The 22,461-nt window shown below is 41.7% G+C and overlaps 1 protein-coding gene across 3 annotated transcripts in view; it reads left to right on the top strand.

The window, feature by feature from the left end:
• Positions 1–14,819: 14,819 nt before the first annotated feature.
• Positions 14,820–22,461, top strand: part of FBXO10 (F-box protein 10) — a 54,011-nt gene continuing 46,369 nt past the window's right edge. Inside the window, exons 1-2 of one of the 3 annotated variants that reach the window (XM_049895789.1) lie at positions 14,820–15,162; positions 17,940–18,058. In XM_049895789.1, the coding sequence (XP_049751746.1) occupies positions 17,984–18,058 (75 nt within the window). In that variant the 5' untranslated portion in view covers positions 14,820–15,162; positions 17,940–17,983. Of the gene's footprint in view, positions 15,163–17,939; positions 18,059–20,376; positions 20,412–22,461 lie in introns of those variants that run through there. The other 2 variants (XM_049895791.1, XM_049895790.1) reach the window with 2 other exon arrangements.

Genomic DNA, 22,461 nt, shown 5'->3' with positions numbered 1-22,461 from the left:
AAACAATTGGGCTTTTATTTTTCTTATCCTACTTTTTGCTGCAAACCTACAATCACTGGTGAGACTATTTTAATATTGTGATCATTACAAGGTGCGTTATGTTGGTTCCTTTTGTTTTGGACCAGAATAATTGCTAATCCTGCTAAAGAGACATTATATCAAGCACTCTGTAAAAGACAGTGTTACTGCTTGATGCTGTGTATATGTAATACCACCAAAGGAAAACTCTAAATTTTTTAAGTTGATAGGTCTCCAAGTTTGGAGAGGAGGACAGTCCTTAACCTTCTTCCCCAGGGCAACAACATTCACCTCTTTCTGCTAATTATATCAGTATTTACCTCTGTGCCTCTAAATTGTTAGCTGCCGTGGAGTCAGCCCCCAACTCAAAGCAACCCCAGGCACAATGGAGTGAAACGCTGCCTTGTCCTGTCATGACTGATTGTGGATCTGACCGTTATGATCTGTGGGGCTTTCTTTGGCTGATTGTCAGAAGTAGTTTGCCAGTCCTTTCTTCCTAGTGTGTCTTAGTCTGGAAGCTCCGCTGAAACCTGTACAACATCACAGCAACACAAGCCTCCACTGACAAATGGGTGGTGGCTGCACTTCGTGCGTTGACTAGGAATTGAACCTGGATCTTGGCATAGAAGGTGAGAATTCTAACACTAAACCACCACTGCCCCCATGTCTCTAAATAGGATAACTGTATTGTTACTTCATGATTTTTCTGTTTCAGACATTGTCTTCTGACTTTTTTATATCAGGATTTAGTTTGAGGTTCACACAGGAATTGTATTGATCAAGGTAGGGAGTTCAGAGTTGCCCGTTTAAACTAACATCAGATACAGTGTGGATACTGGATTTTAAGGGGAGTTCAAGGGGGTGGATGAGCAGACCAGTACTGATTTGTATATATGTCATGAGGAAAAGAAAGGAATCAAAGAAGACTCCCTTATTTCTGGCTTAAGCAGCTGGGTTAATGGTGACATTTACTGAATTATGGAAGGCATTTCAAGGAAAAAATGGGTTTGGTTTTGGACCTGCCAAATTGAGTTACCTGGGAGATGGAGATGTTGAGTGGGCATTTGGATACCCAAATATGGACCAATATTTTGGCTTGAAAGAAACATCATGTATTACCTATAGATAGATGATAATTACGTAAATCAATGGTTATAGCTGAGAAAGTATATATAGAGAAAATGATTCAGGATCAGAAAGTGATTTCAGTAATGATCGGGTAGTCAGTGAACAATAAAGTTCCCAAAAGAACAGGAATGGGATTTACCCTGGATATGAAGAGGACATGGTAAGGAGAAGAGGAGGAAGGAGCGCTACAAATATGTATTAATTTCCTATTCTGTGACAAATTACTACAAACTTGGTGGCTTAAAACAACACAAATCTATTATTTTTGACTTCTGGAGGTCGGAAGAACAAAGTGGGTCTTATGGGGCTAAAATCTTTCCTTTTTCCCCCACAGGGTTTCCAAGGAGCAGCTGGTGGATCTGAACTGTCAGCTTTTTGGTTAGCAGCTGAACTCTTAAGCACTGCACCACCAGCGCCCTGGAAATCCAGAACACAAGAACAACTTTCAGTAACCTATTTTGGGGAAGGCTAAAATAATAAATTAGAAATAAAGCAAAAGGTTTCTTTCCTACTCTATATTGTGATGTCACACAGAGACCCAGAACAGATGTTAACTGCGTGATATGTGCCCCTACGCAGTCTATGACAGATTGGCATGTGTGCTGATAAATAGTAGCCTGCTTTTTATACAAATTCATGAAAACTTGCATGTATAAAAGTTGACTCATTTCTTTCCTTCATAAATAAAACTCAGTTGGCTTAAGTCCAACAAGTATTCTACCAAGGCTAAAGATCTGCTTTAAGCACTCTATTAATTTCCATCTTTGTCTCAGTCACATTAGAAATAGTAATTAGTAATAGTATTTTCATTTCCCTCTTATGTCTATAAAGGGAAAATGTAAAAAGTAAAATAAATTACACAAACAGCTATACAAAGATGGTGCTGCATTTGAAATTAAAATTTGAAATCTGACAGCTACCCCACCATGCAGTCACTTGAAATGCTCACTAATCAGCTGATAGAGTAAAGTGTAAATTTGGTGAACAAAGGGTGATTTAGAGTCATCAATATGTAATGTAAAAAATGTGGGTTGTTTGCAAATGGAGAATAATCATATGAAAAAACCCATTGCCGTCGAGTCAATTCTGACACGTATAGCAGCCCTATAAGGACAGGGTAGAAGTGCCCCATAGGGTTTCCAAGGAGCAGCTGGTAGATTCGAACTGCTGACCTTTTCATTAGCAGCCAAGCTTAACTACTGTGCCACTAGGACTCCAGTCATATGAAAAGAGCACTAAAATTAGAAGTTTGAAGTCCTGGTTCCAGCTTCAGCTCTTATAAAAAACGGCATGGAGGTAGTGTCTGACCTCCTTTACCTTCACAGAGGGAAAGGAGAATCAAGATCAACACTCCAGGGCTGATGCCTGTGAGGCAGAGGTCAGACATGCCTCCTCTCTCCACCATCTTTACCAATTCTGACACCAACCGTTTCTTGCATGGCCCTCTGCTGGGTTCGATAATTCATTGCAATGGCCACGCAGAACTCACAGACCATACTCACGATTATGGGGTTTATTAAGAAGGTAACAGCTTATAATTCAGGTTCAGGAACACTTGGGATATAGTTCTTCCACCAGGACAGCTCTTTCCCAGCCTTGCCCGCAGACACACTCTCTGGCGCCTTGGCCTCTGCCCTGCTCAGGCAAGTGCAAGGCTCTGTCAGTAAGTGCTCAGAGGCACCCCACTCTGCCAGTAAGCCTTGCCCAAAGGTGCTCAGCTCTAGCTCCCATGGGTTGGCAAACCTAGCTCCACCAAGTGCCCAGAGGCACCCTACTCCAGCAAACCTCCTGCTCGATGGCACTCAGCTTCCTCACTCTGTGGGCCAGGAAACCCACCACACCATCTCCCGCTGCTAGTCTCCTGCCACCGCTTCTCGTCTTCCATGTTACAACTCTCAGTCTCCTGGTTCCAGGAGCTTCTCAGCACAGGAATTCTGAGTCTCAAGGACGTGCTCACTGCTCCTGGCTGTTCTTCCTTGGTGGTGGGATCCTCTCTGCCCTGGAATTTGTTTTCTTAAGCTTAGCAGGATGGAAAAACTGACCAAGCCCCTTGGTAGGCCATGATTACCTTATTTGCACAGTCCCACCTAATCATTGAGTGGGAATTATAACAACATGGCAAGAAAGGCCACACAAAAGCGATCCATCTCACCTCAGCTCTGCTATTTATTATGTGACTAAAACAATTATGTGACTATATGAGTCAAATTTCTCAGTCGAAAACACCAAAACCCAATTCTGGCAGGTTAAGGAGAAAAATAGTTTATTAAAAGGATAATATGTAGTACAGTGTCATCAGGAGGCATAAGGAGAAATATCCTTAGTCTCCACTTTGTTGTGTCTCTGACTCCAATTTAAGGTCTGGGGAATATTTAATTTGCAGAGTCGGGGTCACATGGAGGAGCTGAGAAAATACCTGGAATTTCAGCTTCTACAGTGAAAGGCATGCTCTGCTTCCCAATAAAGCACATAGGTGGGGAATAAGGAGGAAGAGAGGTCAGATCTAGGGTAGAAAGGATGACAGACGTCTGCTATGTTTACCCTGCACAAATCACTTTTCTGAGCCTCACTTTTCTATTAAAGCAAGATAAATAACGTTTACATGGCTGAGATTGCGTATACTCATTTCTCTGGCAATAAATAACAACTATGCTTCAGTGTGCAAAGATGAACAAGTCTTGCCCTCTAGTCTAACGGAGAAGAAAAATCAACACAGCAAATGATAGGATAGAGGTTTACACAGGAGAGACGAGGGCAGAGAGAAAGGAGAGCTCAATTGCAGTTCACAAATGGTGTTCTTATGTTTAAGTACTTTATATAAAATCAAATTTTCCATATGGCATGTGATGCTCACACCACTAATGGGAAAGACAGACAGCATGCTCTTGCAGAAAGAGTTGTGGACTAGGATGTAACATGCTGTTGCACTCTTTTGAAAGGCTTTAGCTATTTTATAGAAATGCCAAAATAAAGTTGGCTTGCGCAAATGTAGAAACTCAGGCTTATTTGATTGCTTATTGACAGACATTTAGACCACCAGTTTCATACAGTGGGGCATTTTACAAATGATTAAACATTTCATAGCTTTGCCAGTCATCAATAAAAAGATAAATCATCAAGCTCATTGCAGTGTGAGACCACCACTGTTCTGATCTGACCAAAGTCACAGTGGTTTTTCTACCCTATCTGGCTACGGTGTGTATAGCTTTGTATCTTTACTTAAAATAGTTGGCTTTAGTTTTAGTTGGTTCCCCCCCACCCCATTTATAAAAGAGAATGGGAGCTCTGGTGGCATGGTGGTTAAGTCCCTGGCTGCTAAGTGAAACATTGGCAGTTCAAACCTACCGAGTGGCTCTGCAGGAGAAAGATGTGGCAGTCTGCTCTAAAAATTACAGCCTAGGAAACCTTATGGGGCAGTTCTACTCTGTCCTATAGGGTCGCTATGGGTTGGAATTGATTCAACTGCAGTGGGTTTTATAAAAGAGAACAGCTGCGTGGTAACTTATGCCACACCCGTATTTCATCATACGGTAATAATAGATGCAGTACGTTTTTATAGAATACATTCTATAGAACCAAGGACTGACAGAGGTCGGTGGGACCAAAGAGGTCCGCTAGTCCAAACTTCAATGTGATGTAATCATTTATTTTCCACAACATTCTCAATAAATTAGATTTATGTAACTGGCATTCTCTTCTAAAATCCAGAGGTCTGTATCCAAATGGGAGCTCTGTTGGTGCAGTGGTTAAGAGCTCAGCTGCTAACCAAAAGGTTGGCCGTTCGAATCCACCAGCCACTCCTTGGGAACCGTGTGGGGCAGCTCTACTCTGTCCCGTAGGGTTGTGATAAGTCAGATTCGACGGCAGCAGGTTTGATATCCAAATAAGGAGCCCTGGTGGCTTAGTGGTTAAAGTGCTTGGCTGTTAACCAAAAGGTCTGCGGTTTGAACCTACCAGCTGCTTCTGTGAAGATTTACAGCCTTAGAAACCCTATGGGGCAGTTCTAACCTGTCCTATAGGGTTGTTATGAATCGGAATCCACTCCACAGCAGTGGATCTGATTTTTGGTTATATCCAACTCCCTTTCTGGTCATGCCACTTGGATAACTTACTGCTATCGCAAATTTAACAAGGTCAAAATTGAATTTTTTTATCTCCACTTCCAAATAAGTTCCCCTTATAATAGTTCCTGTTCCAAAAAACAGCACCTCCATTGGCTCAGTAGGTCAAGCTAGACTAGGAATCCACTAATTCCCCACATCAAGCCAAGTTCTGTTGACTCTACTACCTCAAAAATATACCTCAAATTCATCTATTTTCACCATCCTCATTACCGTCACTGCAGTCCAAGTCTTAACCCGTCTCCCTGCCTCTGCTCTTGCCCTTGTCTATTCTCCACCAACTAGCTGGCAGAGTCTTTTTTAAAAAGATAGCGTATGACCCACATTCTCTACCTCTTCAAGGTCTTCTTTGTACATAAAATTTAAAAATCCTTATGGCCCACAAAGCACTGCATGCTCTGCCCCCTACCTACCTTTCTGACATTACTTACACAGTTCTCCTCTTAACTCAAAAAGCTCCAGACAAGCTGTGTATTTCAATTTTCCCAAAGAGAATCTTCCTGCCTTTACCAGCACCCCACCCCACCCAAAAAGCCTTTACATGGGCTTTCTTTGCCTTTTCCACCCGGCTAACTCCTAGTCATTCCTCTTGGAAGTCGTCCCAGAAAACTCTCCCTTGCCCCCTAATTTTAAATTATACCCCCATCCCCTAAAGCAGCTGTTTCTTTCCTTCAGTGCACCTACCATAATTTTAAATACCTGTTTATTTATATGTTTGCAAATCAAGTCAGTCTCTCATACAAAAATTTATATGCATCTTGCTATGTATTCGTAGTTGCTCTCCCTCTAATTAGAGAGCACACTCCTTTTCTCCACCCTGTATTCCCCATGTCCATTCAGCCAGCTCCTGTCCCCCTCTGCCTTCTCATCTCCTCTCCAGACAGGAGGTGGCCACATAGTCTAAAGTGTCTACTTGAGCCAAGAAGCTCGCTCCTCACCAGTATCATTTTCTATCTTACAGTCCAGTCCAATCTCTATCTGAAGAGTTGGCTTTTGGAATGGTTCCAGTCTTGGCCTAACAGAAGATCTGGAGACCCTGACCTCCAAGGTCCTTCAAGTCTCAGTCAGACCATTCAGTCTGGGCTTTTTATGAGAATTTGAGGTCTGAATCCCACTGTTCTCCTGCTCCCTCAGGGATTCTCTGTTGTGTACCCTGTCAGGGCAGTCATAGGTTGTAGCCAGGCACCATCTAGTTCTTCTGGTCTCAGGCTGATGTCGTCCCTGATTTATGTGGCCCTTTCTGTCTCTTGGGCTCATAATTACCTTATGTCTTTGATGCTCTTCATTCTTCTTTGCTCCAGGTGGGTTGAGACCAATTCATGCATCTTAGATGGCCACTTGCTAGCGTTTAAGACCCCAGACACCACTTTCCAAAATGGGCAGCAGAATGTTTTAATAGATTTTATTATGCCAATTGACTTAGATGTCCCTGAAACCATGGTCCCCAGACCCCTGCCTCTGCTACTCTGGCCTTCAAAGCCTTTGATTTACTCAGGAAACTTCTTTGCTTTTGGTTTAGTCCATTTGTGCTGACCTCTCCTAAAATAGTTCTTGTCTACTATCTAATTGGTAAATACCCCCTCCCTCCCTCCCTCTCCATACTTGTAACCATCAAAGAATATTTTCTTCTCTTTTTAAATTATTTCTTGTGTTTTTATAATAGTGGTCTCATACAACATTTGTGCTTTTGCAACTGACTAATTTCATTCAGCATAATGCCTTCCAGATTCTTCCTTGTTATACAATGTTTCATAGATTCATCATTGTTCTTTATCGATGCGTAGTATTCCACTGTGTAAATATACCATAATTTATTTATCCATTCATCCGTTAATGGGTACCTTGGTTGCTTCCATCTTTCTGCTATTGTAAACAGTGCTGCAATGAACATGGGTGTTCCTATATCTGCACGTGTAAAGGCTCTTATTTCTCTAGGATATATTCCAAGGAGTGAGATTGCCAGATCGTATGGTAGTTCTATTTCTAGCTTTTTAATGAAGCACCAAATTGATTTCAAAAGTGGTTGTACCATTTTACATTTCCACCAGCAGTGTATAAGTGTTCTAGTCTCTCCACAACCTCTCCAACATTTATTATTTTGTGTTTTTTGGATTAATGCCAGCCTTGTTGGCGTGAGATGGTATCTCATTGTAGTTTTGATTTGCATTTCTCTAACGGCTAATGGGAAACCCTGGTGGTGTAGTGGTTAATTGCTATGGCTGCTAACCAAAAGGTCTGCAGTTTGAATTGACCAGGCGCTCCTTAGAAACTCTATGCGGCAGTTCTACTCTGTCATATAGGGTCACTGTGAGTAGGAATTGACTCAAAATGGCAGTGGAATGGCTAATGATCGTGAGCATTTCCTCATGTATCTGTTAGCTGCCTGAATGTCTTCTTTGGTGAAGTGTCTGTTCATATCCTTTAGCCATTTTTTAATCAGGTTATTTGTCTTTTTGTTGTTGAGTTTTTGCGGTATCATATAGATTTTAGAGATTAGATGCTGATCGGAAATGTCATAGCTAAAAACTTTTACCCATTCTTTTTACTCTTTTGATGAAGTCTTTGGATGAGCATAGGTGTTTGATTTTTAGGAGCTTCCAGTTATCTGGTTTCTCTTCTGGTGTTTGTGCATTTTTAGTAATGTTTTGTATACTGTTTATGCCATGTATTAGGGCTCCTAGCTTTGTCCCTATTTTTTCTTCCATGATCTTAATTGTTTTAGATTTTTGTATTTAGGTCTTTGATCCATTTTGAGTTAGTTTTTGTGCATGGTGTGACGTATGGGTCTTGTTTCATTTTTTTTTTTCAGATAGATATCCAGTATGCTAGCGACATTTGTTAAAGAGATTGTCTTTTCCCCATTTACTGACTTTGGGCCTTTGTCAAATATCAGCTGCTCCTAGGTAGATGGATTTATGTCTGGATCCTCAATTCTGTTCCACTGGTCTAAGTATCTGTTGTTGTACCAGTACCAGGCTGTTTTGACCACTGTGGCAGTATAAAAGGTTCTAAAACCAGGTAGTGCGAGGCCTCCCACTTTGTTCTTCTTTTTCAGTAATGCTTCACTTATCCACGGCCTCTTTCCCTTCTATATGAAGTTGGTGATTTGTTTCTCCATCTCATTAAAAAATGTCATTGGAATTTGGATCAGAATTGCATTGTATCTATAGACTGCTTTCGGTAGAATAGACATTTTTACAATGATGAGTCTTCCTATCTATGAGCAAGGTATGTTTTTCCACTTATGTAGATCTCTTTTGGTTTCTTGCAGTAGTGTCTTGTAGTTTTCTTTGTATGTGATTTTTATGCCTCTGGTTAGATTTATTCCTAAGTATGTTATCTTCTTGGCGGCTACTGTAAATGGTATTGAAATGGTGATTTCCTCTTCAATGTTCTTTTTGTTGGTGTAGAGGAATCCAACTGATTTTTGTATGTTTATCTTGTATCCTGGTACTCTGCTCAACTCTTCTATTAGTTTTGGTAGTTTTCTTGAAGATTCTTTAGGGTTTTCTGTGTATAAGATCATGTCTTCTGCAAATAGAGTTACTTCTTCCTTACCAATCTGGATGCCCTTTATTTCTTTACCTAGCCTGGTTGCTCTGGCTAGGACCTCCAGCGCAATGTTGAACAAGAGTAGTGATAAAGGGCATTCTTGTCTGGTTCCCATTCTCAAAGGGAATGCTTTCAGACTCTCTCCATTTAGGATGATGTTGGCTGTTACCTACGTTGAGGAGTTTTCCTTCTATTCTAATTTTGCTGAGAGTTTTTATCATGAATGGGTGTTGGACTTTGTCAAATGCCTTTTCTGCATCAATTGATGAGATCATGTGGTTCTTGACTTTTGTTTTATTTATATGATGGATTACATTGATTGTTTTTCTAATATTGAACTATCCCTGCATACCTGGTATGAATCCCACTCAGTCATGGTGAATTATTTTTTTGATATGTTGTTGAATTCTATTGGCTGGAATTTGTTGAGGATTTTTGCATCTAAGTTCATGAGGGATATAGGTTTGTACTTTTCTTTTTTTGTGGTGTCTTTACCTTGTTTTGGTATCAGGGATATGCTAGCTTCATAGAATGAGTTTGGTAGTATTCTTTCCTTTTCTATGTTCTGAAATACCTTTAGTAGTAGTGGTGTTAACTGTTCTCTGAATGATTGGTAGAACTCTCCAGTGAAGCCGTCCAGGCCAGAGCTTTCTTTCGTTGGGAGTTTTTAAATTACCTTTTCAATCTCTTCTTTTGTTATGGGTTTATTTAGTTGTTCTACCTCTGTTCGTGTTAGTTTAGGTAGGTAGTGTGTTTCTAGAAATTCATTCATTTCTTCTAGGTTTTCAAATTTGTTAGAGTACAATTTTTCGTAGTAATCTGATATGATTCTTTTAATATCAGTTGGGTCTGTTGTGATATTGCTCATCCCATTTCTTTCTTTTTTTTTTTATTAACTTTTATTGAGCTTCAAGTGAACGTTTACAAATCAAGTCAGACTGTCACATATAAGTTTATATACACCTTACTCCGTACTCCCACTTGTTCTCCCCCTAATGAGTCAGCCCTTCCAGTCTCTCCTTTCGTGACAATTTTGTCAGCTTCCAACTCTCTCTATCCTTCCATCCCCCCTCCAGACAGGAGATGCCAACACAGTCTCAAGTGTCCACCTGATATAATTAGCTCACTCTTCATCAGTATCTTTCTCCTACCCACTGTCCAGTCCCTTCCATGTCTGATGAGTTGTCTTCGGGAATGGTTCCTGTCCTGTGCCAACAGGAGTTTTGGGGACCATGACCGCCGGGATTCCTCTAGTCTCAGTCAGACCATTAAGTATGGTCTTTTTATGAGAATTTGGGGTCTGCATCCCACTGATCTCCTGCTCCCTCAGGGGTTCTCTGTTGTGCTCCCTGTCAGGGCAGTCATCGATTGTGGCCGGGCACCAACTAGTCCTTCTGGTCTCAGGATGATGTCGGTCTCTGGTTCATGTGGCCCTTTCTGTCTCTTGGGCTCTTAGTTACTGTGTGACCTTGGTGTTCTTCATTCTCCTTTGCTCCAGGTGGGTTGAGACCAATTGATGCATCTTAGCTGGCCGCTTGTTAGTATTTAAGACCCCAGACGCCACATTTCAAAGTGTCATCCCATTCCTTATTTGGGTTATTTGCTTCCTCTCCTGTTTTTCTTTTGTCAGTTTGGCCAATGATTTATCAATTTTGTTAATTTTTTAAAAGAACCAGCTCTTGTTAGTTCTTTCAATTGTTTTTCTGTTCTCTATTTCATTTAATTCTGCTCTAATTTTTATTATTTGCTTTCTTTTAGTGCCTGAGGGTTTCTTTTGTTGCTCTCTTTCTATTTGTTGAAGTAGTAGGGATAATTCTTTGATTCTGGCCCTTTCTTCTTTTTGTATGTGTACATTTATTGATAGAAATTGACCTCTGAGCACTGCTTTTGCTGTGTCCCAAAGGTTCTGATAGGAAGTGTTTTCATTCTCATTGGATTCTATGAATTTATTTATCCCATTCTTATTCTATAACCCAATCATTTTTGAGCAGGGTATTCTTCAGTTTCCAAATGTTTGATTTCTTTTGCCTGCTTTTTCTGTTATTGATTTCTACTTTTATGGCTTTATGGTCAGAGAAGATGCTTTGTAATATTTTGATGTTTTGGATTCTGTTAAGGCTTGCTTTATGACCTAATATGTGGTCTATTCTAGAGAATGTTCTCTGTGCATTGGAAAAGAAAGTATACTTGGCTGCTGTTGGGTGGAATGTTCTGTATATGTGTATGAGGTCAAGTTGGTTGATTGTGGCATTTAGGTCTTCCATGTCTTTATTGGGCTTCTTTCTGGATGTTCTGTCTTTCAGTGAAAGTGGTGTGTTGAAGTCTCTGACTATTATTGTGGAGCTGTCTATCTCACTTTTCAATGCTGTTAAGAGTTTGTTTTATGTATCATGAAGCCCTATCATTGGGTGCACAAATATTTAATATGGTTATATCCTCCCTGGTATACTGTCCCTTTAATCATTATATAGTGTCCTTCCTTAGCCTTCGTGGTGGATTTGAAGTCTATTTTGTCAGAAATTAACATTGCCACTCCTGCTCTTTTTTGATTGTTGTTTGCTAGATGTATTTTTTTCATCCTTTGAGTTTCAGTTTGTTTGTGCCTTTAAGTCTAAGATGTGTCTCTTGTAGGCAGCATATAGACGGATTTTTTTTTTACGCATTCTGCAACCCTCTGTGTCTTTATTTGTGCATTTAGTCCATTTACATTCAGTGCAATTATGGATAGGTATGATTTTGGTGCTATTATATTGATGTCTTTTTTGTGTGTGTTGTTGACAGTTCCTTTTTTCCACTTAATTTTTTGTGCTGAGTAGTTTATCTTTATAAATTGTCTTTTCCTCTTATTCATTGTTGTTATTATTTTTGCTGAGTCTTTATTTTTATCTTGTATTTTATTTTGATGTGTAGGATTGTTATTCTCATTTGTGTTTACCTTAATATTTACCCCTATTTTTCTAAGTTTAAACCTAACTTTTATTTCTTTATACTGCCTTGACTTCCTCTCCATATGAAAGATCTATGACTGCATTTTTTAGTCCCTCTTTATTGTTTTAATGTTGTCATCTTTTACATAATGTCATCACTGTTAACTGTTTTGAATTTTTTTTATCTTGATTTATTTTTGTGATTTCTCTGTCTGGGTTGATATCTGGTTGCTCTGTCCTGTGTTCTAATCTTGGGCTGATAGCTAATATTATTGATTTTCTAACCAGAGAACTTCCTTTAGTGTTTCTTGTAGTTTTGGTTTGGTTTTTACAAATTCCCTCAACTTCTGTTTATCTGGAAATGTCCTATTTTCGCCTTCATATTTGAGAGAGTTTTGCTGAATATATGATTCCTGGCTGGCAATTTTTTTTTTTCCTTCAATGCTTTACATAAGTTATCCCATTGCTTTCTTGCCCGCATGGTTTCTGCCAAGTAGTCCAAGCTTATTCGTATTGCCTCTCCTTTGTAGGTGACTTCTCATTTATGCCTAGCAGCTCTTAAGATTCTCTCTTTACCTTTGGTTTTGGCAAGTTTGATTATAATATGTCCTGGTGACTTTCTTTCAAGATCTACCTTATGTGGGTTTCAGTGAGGATCTTGGATATCTTCTCATCTTTCATGATATCAGAGAAATTTTCTGCCAACAAATCTTCAACAATTCTCTCTGTGTTTCCTGTTATCCCTCCATGTTCTGGTATTCCAATCACCTGTAGGTTATTTTTCTTGATACAGTCCCACAGGATTCTTAAGGTTTCTTCATTTTTTTTTTCTTTTATCTGATTTTTCTTTAAATATATTGTCGCCAAGTGTTTTATCTTCAGTCTCACTAATTTTGCCTTCCATTTCCTCAGTTTTGCTCCTCTGACTTTCTATTGAGTTGTCTAATTCTGTAATTTTATTGTTAATCTTCTGAATTTCTGATTGCTGTTTTTCTATGGTTTCTTGCAGCCTATTAAATTTTTCATTATGTTCTTGAACATCCTTTTTAATTTCTTCAACTGCTTTATCTGGTGTTCCTTAGCTTATTCTGCATTTTGCCTGATCTCCTTCCTGATGTCTTAAAGAGTTCTGTATATTAATGTTTTGTATTCTACAGCTGGTAATTCCAGAATACATCTTCATCTGGAAGAGTCTTTGTTTTGAGAGTTCGTTGAAGCAATCATGGTCGGCTTCTTTATGTGATTTGTTATTGACTACTATCCCCCCAAGCCATCTATAAGTTATTGTATTAATTTACTTTTATATTTACTTACTGTATCCTAGCTTCTTGCTTTGTTTTGTTTTGATATGCCCAAATAGGCTGCTTGAGTGAGCTAACTTGATTATTTGCGCCTTTTGAAGCACTAATGTTCTGTAACTAGATGGCTAGAGCTGCTACCAGGTATATGAGCCTAGGAGTCCATTTACTTTTCTTGTATGGATTCAGCTTAAGTGTCCTGGTAGTTGGTCATCAAGTGTGTGGTACTGGCTCTATCTTACAGTCTTAGACGGGCAGTGGTGATTGGTATAGGCTCAGGTATCTGGTTGCAACAGTGGGGGGATCACACTCTGAACAAGGCAGGGGGCTGAGTGTCTGTGAGGAAACCATGTCACTGTTCCCTAGAGTGCACAGGTGGGTGGGTTCTGCAGCTGGACCATGGGCTCCCAATGCTTTTGGTTGTAAGGATTGGGAAGGACCACCTATCCTTGGACCCCTGTCACAAGTGGCTAGGTGATGGTGGAGCCACCAGTCCTGAGGCCCCTGATTTGGGTAGGTGAGGACCGTGTTTAATAGGCAAAGTGGTGTCAAACATCAAAAAACCCACCTTTTCACTGCACAGCGGAAACAACTGAAGTCAAATCTCAAGCAGTCTGCCGACAAGGGCCTAATCTCCTGAAATAGGCCCACACAGGTCCATGTAGGGGTGCAAGCTATTCAAAGCCTGCAGACCATTTGTGGATGGACAAGAGCCGCTTTTGTCCTGGGCTCCCCAGCTTAGTGGACCTGGCAGATAATCTTTTCCCCCAACTGTTAATTTATCCCTTCTCCATCGCTGGGAGAATGGCTCAGGATGTGCAGCAGAACCTAGCTCGGGCCCAGGGAAATCGACAGCCACTGAAGCCAGTTTGGGAGCCAGGGGCATGGTAAAATAAATGCAAGTACTTAGCTTTTGCCTAGAGCGCTGTTCTTCTCTGTTCCCGAGGTGAGTAGACTCTGCAGCTCGCTGTCTCTCCCTGAGGAAACCTTGTCCTTAACACTACCCTCAGCCCTGCAGTCACGCCAGAAGATCTTGCCTGAGGGGCGCAGACTCCTGCTGAGTCAGGTCCGGCCCCTCCTCCCCACCTCTGAACCGTTTTCCCCTCCCCCCTGCCATTCTGTCCGATTTCCTAACTCTGCCTTTGATGTTTAGGGCTCCTAGCTTGACCTATATATAATTGTTCCACTTGTTTTCTCAGGTCTTTGTTATAACAGGGATCAGTAGGCGCGTCCGATTACTCCGCCATCTTTTATATGATCATTTTAATATCTACCTTCTCCACTGGAGAATTAACTTCAGGAGAGCAGGAGCCATATCACCTTGTTCACTATTGTGTCCAAAATAACAGCAGCAACAGTGCATTTACTATGTGCAGGCCTGATGCTAAGTGCTACACATATTAATTTAATATATACTCCTAGTATATTCTCTGGCCCATAGCCAGTGCTCAAGTTTATGGAGAGAATGAACCCAGTCCATATGGCCACACCTACAAGGAACAGCACCACCTCCTAAAACAGCCCGTCACGCTGTTACCCAACTCCAGTAGCTGGAAGAATCTAATTTATATCGACCCCAGCATGCCTCCCTACAAGTCCCGCCCACCGGTTCTATTTTTGCCCCTTCGGATGCCATGCAATACAAGCCTTAATCGCCCTTGCACAAGCTCGCCTTTGCAGCAGTATCTGAAGACCCACCCGCCCCCCTTTGCGTCTCTCTCCCTCGCCCCTCCCTGCGCCGTCCGCAGCAGGACCGCCCCCTTCCTGCAGAAGTTGCTCGGGTTCCTTTCTGCCGCGGTGGGCTGGAAGCAAGGCCCCAGCCGGCTGGACTATTTCGCGGGCCCCCGCCTGCAGCTCCCAACATCCCCCTCCTCGCGCATCACATGACAGAGCGGCCTGGCACGAGCCCCTGGCAACCGTCCGCCCCCGAGCGGGAGGGGCGGTGCTCCCGGCGCCTCTGCCCGCCCCTGGCCGCCCGCCCCTGGCCGCGCGCCGCAGTCCTCCCGGCTCCCCCGCGGTTCGTGCAGCGGCGGCGGGGGTAGCGGGCGGCTTTGGGGCGTCCGCGGCTGCCGCGGCCGAACACTGCTGTGGGCCAGCGCCCGGGGACCACCCTGCGAGGTAAGAGGTGGCTGGGCTCGTGGAGGCTGCGCTCGCGGAGGCTGCGAGCGAATTATTCCGCCCGCGTTCCTCGGATGCCCCCGATCCAGAGCGGGCGGGGACCGGGGGAAGTGGGCTTGTGTCCTTTGGGGCCGTCTGCGGGGAGCCTGGGGCGCCTCGTGAGGCGACCGGCCATGGAGGCGCTGCTGGCTCCTGGCAGAGGCTGAGCGTCTGGTCCGGCTTCGGGAATCAGGATCCTGAAGGGACCGTGTGGGCTGTCCTGGGGTCGCCCGCGGCTCCGCGCTGCTGCGCTCTCGTTTGCCTGCACCTGGAGCCATAGCTCTGCCTTGGTTTCCCCTCCTGTAAAACAACCTGTCCGGGAGGGTGAGTCTCCGCGGTTGCCTTTAGCTCTGAGGTGTTGTAAGTAAGTGAAGTCGAGGAGGAAGATGCAGACTTTTCAGATGGGATGCCCCCTCAGCTAGGAACCCAGGAGGGAGCTTGGGGCCAGGCTTCTTCACTTACTACGGCGCTTATGAGTTTTGTACAAATTTTAAGCTTCTGGGAGACTCGGGTTCTCCGTCTTTAAAGTAAAGCTGACAACCCCTGCCCAGGCTCCCTCATAGGACTACAGGGAAGAACAGAAGGGAAAGCCATTTAAAGAACTGGAACTCTGGAGTCGGTCAGACCTGGATTCAGGTCCTAGTTTTGCCACTTATTAGCTGTGTAACCTTGAACCAGATAGATTCCTCATCTATTAAAAGGAGATAATAATAATAATACTTAGCTCATGCAGTTGCTGTGAGGATTAAGTTTAAAGGGTTTAGAACAGTATCCAGTACAGAAGTGCTTAATAGTGTTATTAATACAAGTATTATTAAATTAACAAGCTAGAGAATGCTCCACGTGAGGAGTTTTTAGTAGCAGTAATCATACTTCAGCTTCTAGATCTTTAATCCTAAAAACAGTGTTGTTTTGATTTTCTAAGAAAGGGGGCTTGTGGGACCCTCCCCTCTTTACTCTTTCTGGGGCCCCTTTGCCTTCCCTTTTAAAATTGGCATGTGAACCTGTTGTTCCTACGAGATGAGTCAGGCAGGATGGGAACATTAATTTACTTGAGCAGATGGGTATCAGATTCTCTCTGAGGGGAAAGAAAAGTGCCAGGCATGTGCTGCCACTAAAAAAAAGCACAGTAAGTGATTGTCAGAGCTGGAAGATGCCTGGGAAACCATCTCATCCAGCTGCCTGCTTTTGCAAATGGAGAAACTGGACCCTGAATGAGGATAGGACTTTGATTTTGCTCAGATCCAACAGTGCTGGCACTGGATGGTGGAGAGAATGCACGTTTTACCAGGCACTGTGCTTTCCCTAAGCTCTAACCTTAATTCTTCATTTATTTCACTAGTATTTATGGAGCGCCTACTGTGTGCTTGTACATCTACTAGGAGCTGGAGATAGAGCCATGAATAGCATGGACAGGGTCCTTGCCCCATGGGGCTTTTTTCATAGCTAGCTATGTTAGCTTGAGATTATAAAAATTTCCTTTCTGGTCCTCAGTACAAATTATAGTAACAGTAAGTTCCAACTGCCAGTGAATTTGCTTCATAGGTAACAGCTGGCCCCAAGGGACAGAGTACACAGAGAGGCCCGAATGGTTTTGTGATCCTTTGCAGGAGGGCGAAAGCCTGGTGAGGTTTTAGATATGGGAGAAAATGCTACTTTGTCAGGGCTTTTAGGAAGGGATTTCCTTCTGGCCTGGAATACTTGGATTTCTTTGTGTTTTTAGTTTCAGGCCTTTTATTTTAAGATTTCTGAAAACATCCGCCCTCTCTGTCATGCCTGAATTTTGGTTTCCATGGTTATCAGGGCAGTTGTATTTTTATAGCACAGGTAGCTGTTAATCCATGGTCAAACAGTCACCAGTTGGCTGTGGGTTTCTGTTTTGTGGTGGTGGTCTCTGTTTTTGTTTTTCAGTTGCAATGCTGTCATCCCTCCCTCCCTCCTTTCCTCCCTCCCTTCTTCCTTCCACAAACATGCACTGGTAGCAGGGCCAAGAGTAGTGGGAGTAAGTAGAGACAGAGATAAAAAACATATAGACGGTGGCCCTAGGGACCTCAGAACTTTTAGGGGGATAAAACAGAGGGCACACACCCACCTTGTACCATGTGCAAGGGACAGATCAATGGAGTCTCTGATAAAGGTGTAGATAGTGAGCCAACAAGAGAGCTCAGAGGTGGGAGGGATGGTGTCCTGGGCAACTAAGAAGCTATTGCGTACTGAGGTGCTTTTCAAGGAAGATGTGGAAGAAACAAGTCTCATTCACATAGTAGTAATAGATGGTTCAAGAAGCAATTTGTTCTTTCATTTTGCTTTAATGAATGAACCTTCTTGTCACCTATCATGGACTTTGACTGAAATGCCTCCTAAGTTCTCTCATTACCCTCTTTCTGTTAGCTTAGTGTTTTAATAGTTTCTCCTCATATCTAAGTATTTGCTATTGTGTACATAAAGGTACATATACAAAAAGATATTTGATTAAGATTTGGTCTATTTCAGTTGTATGTCTCATTTCTCCAGTTGAGTTCCAATACGGTATTATATTAATTAATAATAATTAATATTTAATTATTTTTCCAAGTAATCTCCCAAGTACCCTAATGCCCTTATTAGTGAGAATTCAGATGTCTCTCTCCAAACCCCCTGGGAGCTCATACAGTCCAAAGGGGTCAGTCTTACTTCCACTCTCCAGAGAGAGAACTGCGAGTCTGAGCAGTCCACCCACGTTGTTATTTCTGACACAGCTACATGGTATCACTGTTGAAGAGCTGTCCTGACCGGTCCAAGGATGTGTGGTCACTGCTGCTCAACGCCCTTATTGGACCAGATCCCTGCCAGCATGATCCCATGCTTGGATTCCAAGGTTAGAGCTTTGTTAGTTTATGCTCACATGCTTAGCTCTTCTTCCCAAAGCACTGCACCTGGGCCTTGTGTTAATCCTTTCATTAGGCTGGGTTCCCCCAGGCTTCTGGTGAGTTCCCTTTTGGGACATATGGGGCTCTCTTCTGCTAGCAGCCTTGGTTAGGGTCACCCCAGACCACTCAAGAGATTTATTTCTTTATTTTCAAACCTTGGTTAAGGGCTCAGATTCCCTTGTAACTCTATCCCAAATTCCTTTGGCAAATTGATTCCACTTCCTCTCCAGGGTTCACCTACCAGGAATGGCAGCCTTCAACAAGCTGTCTACCCTAGGACTTTGGGTGCCTACTCACCTTACATTTCCCATCTAAGAGGGGTCCTCAGGTGACTCTTGACAAAGCATAGTTCTGCTACCAGGAGATTCTCTCTCTCCACTTACAGGCTTAAGATAAGTAGGCATCATTTAAAATTTAGCTGACACACATTCTGGTATGGATTTGGCATGGCAAGGTTTTAATTTAAAGATGAAGGATTTGTAGTTCCCTCAGTTTTTCTGAGAATCAAGCAGTAATTTGTCTATTTATTTGTCTTTGTTTTAAACTATGAAATATAATAAATACATGTGCAGAAAAAAACACAAATATATAGTTTAACAGATAGTCATAAGAGTACATATGTAACCACCACGTAAGTCAAGAAATAAAATATCACCAATATGCAATAGCATCACCTTCCAAATCATAATCTCTGCCCCCCAGAAGAAGCCATTATCTTGCCTTTTGTGATAATCATTTCTTTGCTTTTCTTCATAGTTTTACCCCCCTTTTTCTACATCCCTAAGCAACGTAGTTTAGTTTTACTAGTTTTAAGAACTTCATGCATAAAGAATTGTACTGTTCATATTTTGCATCTTGCTTCTTTTGCTGAATATTTTGTGAGATTTATTCATGAGGTGACCTCACTTATTTTCATTGCTATACAGTGTTTCATGGTATGAGTATGTCGCAATATATTTTTGATGGATATTTGAGTTGCTCATGTTTTCTGACTACTGAGAACAGTGCATCTAAGCACGTTCTTAGACATTTTCTATTATGTGTCAATGAAGTTCTAAAGTTATAACATCGGAGTGAAAATGCTTTGCTGCATGAGGCCTAACAGTGTTCTGAGAGATTGTACCAGTTTACTTTGCTACCAGCAGTATGTCGGAGTTCATGTTGCATCACATCATTGTGAATAATTGGTATTGTGGGTTTTAAATTTTTTAACTGTTCTCATGGGTGTATAATGATATCTCTTGTGGTTTTAATTTGCTTTCCTTGGTTACTACTGATGCTGAGCACTTTTTTATTGGCAAATTGGATGGCCTGTTTTGTGAATTGTGCATTCACATGTTTTGCTCATTTTTCAGTTTTTCTTACTGATTTGTTAGAGTTCTTCATATATTTTGGTTAGTGGTCCCTTGACAGGTATCTGTGTTACAGGTATGTTCTACTTGGTGGCTGTCTTTTCATTCCCTTAAATGGTTATTGTCTTAGATCCTGAACTCTAGAAGCAGGAGCTTCAATGAGAATTCTTGTTCAAGTGATATATTAGAAGAGGTGCTCAGGAAAAGGGGAATGAGGGAAGCAGGGTAGGATTAGCAGGGGAAGAGAGATATAGTTAGGTGAAGTGACAGTTCTCTGGAGAAAGGGACATCTGCCAGTTATCAGCTGGCACTTACAGCTGGGATGTGGGTGTGCTAGCCTGTAAGGAGGATCTGGGTGGGGCACCAATAGCATTCTCTACAGTCCACCCCTTGCACCATTCACTTATACTTTCTTCTTATATTAAGTTCACTCCATCTAGACATAGCTTCTCCAGGATTTTGGTTGGTCAGAATTTCTGGGAAAACTTACAAGAAGAAGGTTAGTGAGACAAACTATAATCCTTGGTGCTACAGTTGGTCCAGAGGTTTAACTGTGTAGCCATTTTCTCCCTCCTCCACCATCCATTTTAATTTCCCCTGCTTTGTCCCTTGAATGTTTGATAGAACTCAGTGATGAAGCCACCTGGGCCTGGAGATTTTGTTTTGTGTTTGGACTACACATTCAGTGTTTTTAATGGCCATAAAACTTTTTTTTTTCATTTCTTAGTTTTAGTAATCTTTTTTCTAAGGATATGCCTCTTCTAAGGTTTTTAATTTATTTACAGTTGTTTATAATATTTTCTTATTTTAACATCTGCAAAACCTGTAGAGACATCCCCTTTTTGGTTCTGATTTTATTTTTATGCCCTAACTTTTTTTTTTCTTCTTCTTTAATTTCAGTAGAGGCTCTTTCAAAGATCATCTTTTGTCTTCATTGATGTCCTTTGTGGTAGGTTTGCTCTCTTTTTAATCCATTAATTTCTCCTCTTTTTATTTTTTCCTCCCTTCTACTTCAGTTTATTTTGTTCTTTTTCTAATTTCTCAAAATGGATACTTAGGTCGTTAATTTTTATCCATTCTCTTCATTTAAGGCTGTTCATTTTCCTCCAAATATTATTTCAGCCGACGTTCACAAGTTTTGTTTTGTTTTTTAAATGGTGGTGAGTCTGATCAAACAATTTTTATTTTATGTTATTGTGGTGAGTCGGGTCACACAGTTCCTTTGCCCACCATGTTGGCATTGTTGACTGAGGACACCTTGATAGCCCATAGCAGCAGAGGTTAGTATGGGACTGTGTAGTATCTGTAGATGGAGTCAACGTGTTAGCCCTTATGCTTACCATTCCCACAGCCCTTTCTAAGGGAAACTTCCAAATCTAAAACTCCTGTTCATGAAGGGGTAGCCCTAGATAGCCATGTTTCTACTATAATATCTTACTCCATTCCCCACCCACAAGCCAAAACATACTCGGAGATGGACATTAGACCCAAGAACAGCCAATTCCTAGGCTCACCAGTGACCTGTGAAGTGACCTAGTGAATAAAAGATTCATATTATATCTCAGAACTTTAAACTGGGAATTTAGGAAGGACACTTAGCCATAGAAGTTGAAGCTGAAATGGTGTAGAGAGAGGATCTATGAGCTAGAGTCAGGACTTTGAGGAACTCTGGCAAGCTGATGTTATGAAGAAGTAAGGGCATTGAGGTAGAGAAAAGTTTGTGTAGACTCCAGGTAAGAGGAGAATGGAGCTGGTCCATGGAGAATGGCTGAGACATGTAATGAGTAAAGGCCCACAAAGTACAGCTGCTGAAGTTCCATGGGGCTACCAGGTATCCAGACTTTCCATTCTAGACTCTGGGAGACCCAGTGCTACAATGGTCCTGTCTGTGGATTTCCATAAGATCCCATCATACTTATCCATAGTCCACGTATACTCTTATGATAAGCCCTCCCTTATTTATACTTGCAATCAAAACACTTTACTAGAACACATGTCCAGAACTCGGGGGCAGTGTCTACCTAGGTGAATTTCTATTGCTGATGTAGTTATTCAAACCATTCTGCTCTGAATAACAAAACTTATTCTCTCTGCCATTGGTAGCTCGTTGGCTGAGTTATGATAAAGAGTCCTCTACAACCACTGCTTGGCCTGGTAGTGAATACAGGCATCCCTCCTTTTTCGAAAGTTCGTTTGATGCCACTTTGCTTTTACGAAAGACCTACATTATTACCTGTTCTCACCAACCGAAAGAAACTTAAAGAAGATTTTTGCGTTTATGAAAAAAGGCAAAAAGCAGAAATAACGTTCAGTGTTTGTTTTACAGTGAGCTGTTAAAGAGGCAACATGCCCCCTGAGCAGCGAGAGTGGTGTCGCCAAGCTCTTTCCCAGGAACTGCACTTAGCATCTACTTTATATTGTTGTTATTAGGTACCTTGCTATGAGTCAGTTCCGACTCATAGCAACCCTATGAATAGCAAAACAAAACGCTGCCCGGTCCTTCACCATCCTCAAAATCGTTGCTATGCTTGAACCCATTGTTGCAGCCACTGTGCCAATCCGTTGTGTTGAGGGTCTTCCATTTTTTCACTGACTGCCTACCTTACCACATGTGATGTCCTTCTCCAGGGACTAGTCCTTCCTGATAACATGTCCAGAGTATGTGAGATGAAGTGTATTTATCATATCATTTCTGCTTTTACTATAAAAAAAAAAATTTTTTTTTTTTTTTTTACTATATGTTAGTGTTATTTTAGGTTTTATGTGTTATTTGATATGGTTTAGTAGGTTATTTTTTGGGTCTGGGAACGCTCAAAAATTTTTCCCAGATAAATTAATGGTAATTGCTTCTTCGCTTTATGCCATTTCAGCTTACGAAAGGTTTCAGAGGGATGCTCTACTTTTGGATAGCAGGCGAAACCTGTATTTGCATTGTCTGTAGTCTCCCTGTTCCCTGCCTTCACAACAAAAACACGTCATTTATTGAATAAGGAGCCCTG

The sequence above is a fragment of the Elephas maximus genome, chromosome 9 (assembly GCF_024166365.1).
Source record: "Elephas maximus indicus isolate mEleMax1 chromosome 9, mEleMax1 primary haplotype, whole genome shotgun sequence".
NCBI classification, from domain to species: Eukaryota; Metazoa; Chordata; class Mammalia; order Proboscidea; family Elephantidae; genus Elephas; species Elephas maximus.
This window is presented reverse-complemented; position numbering and strand designations above follow the sequence as displayed.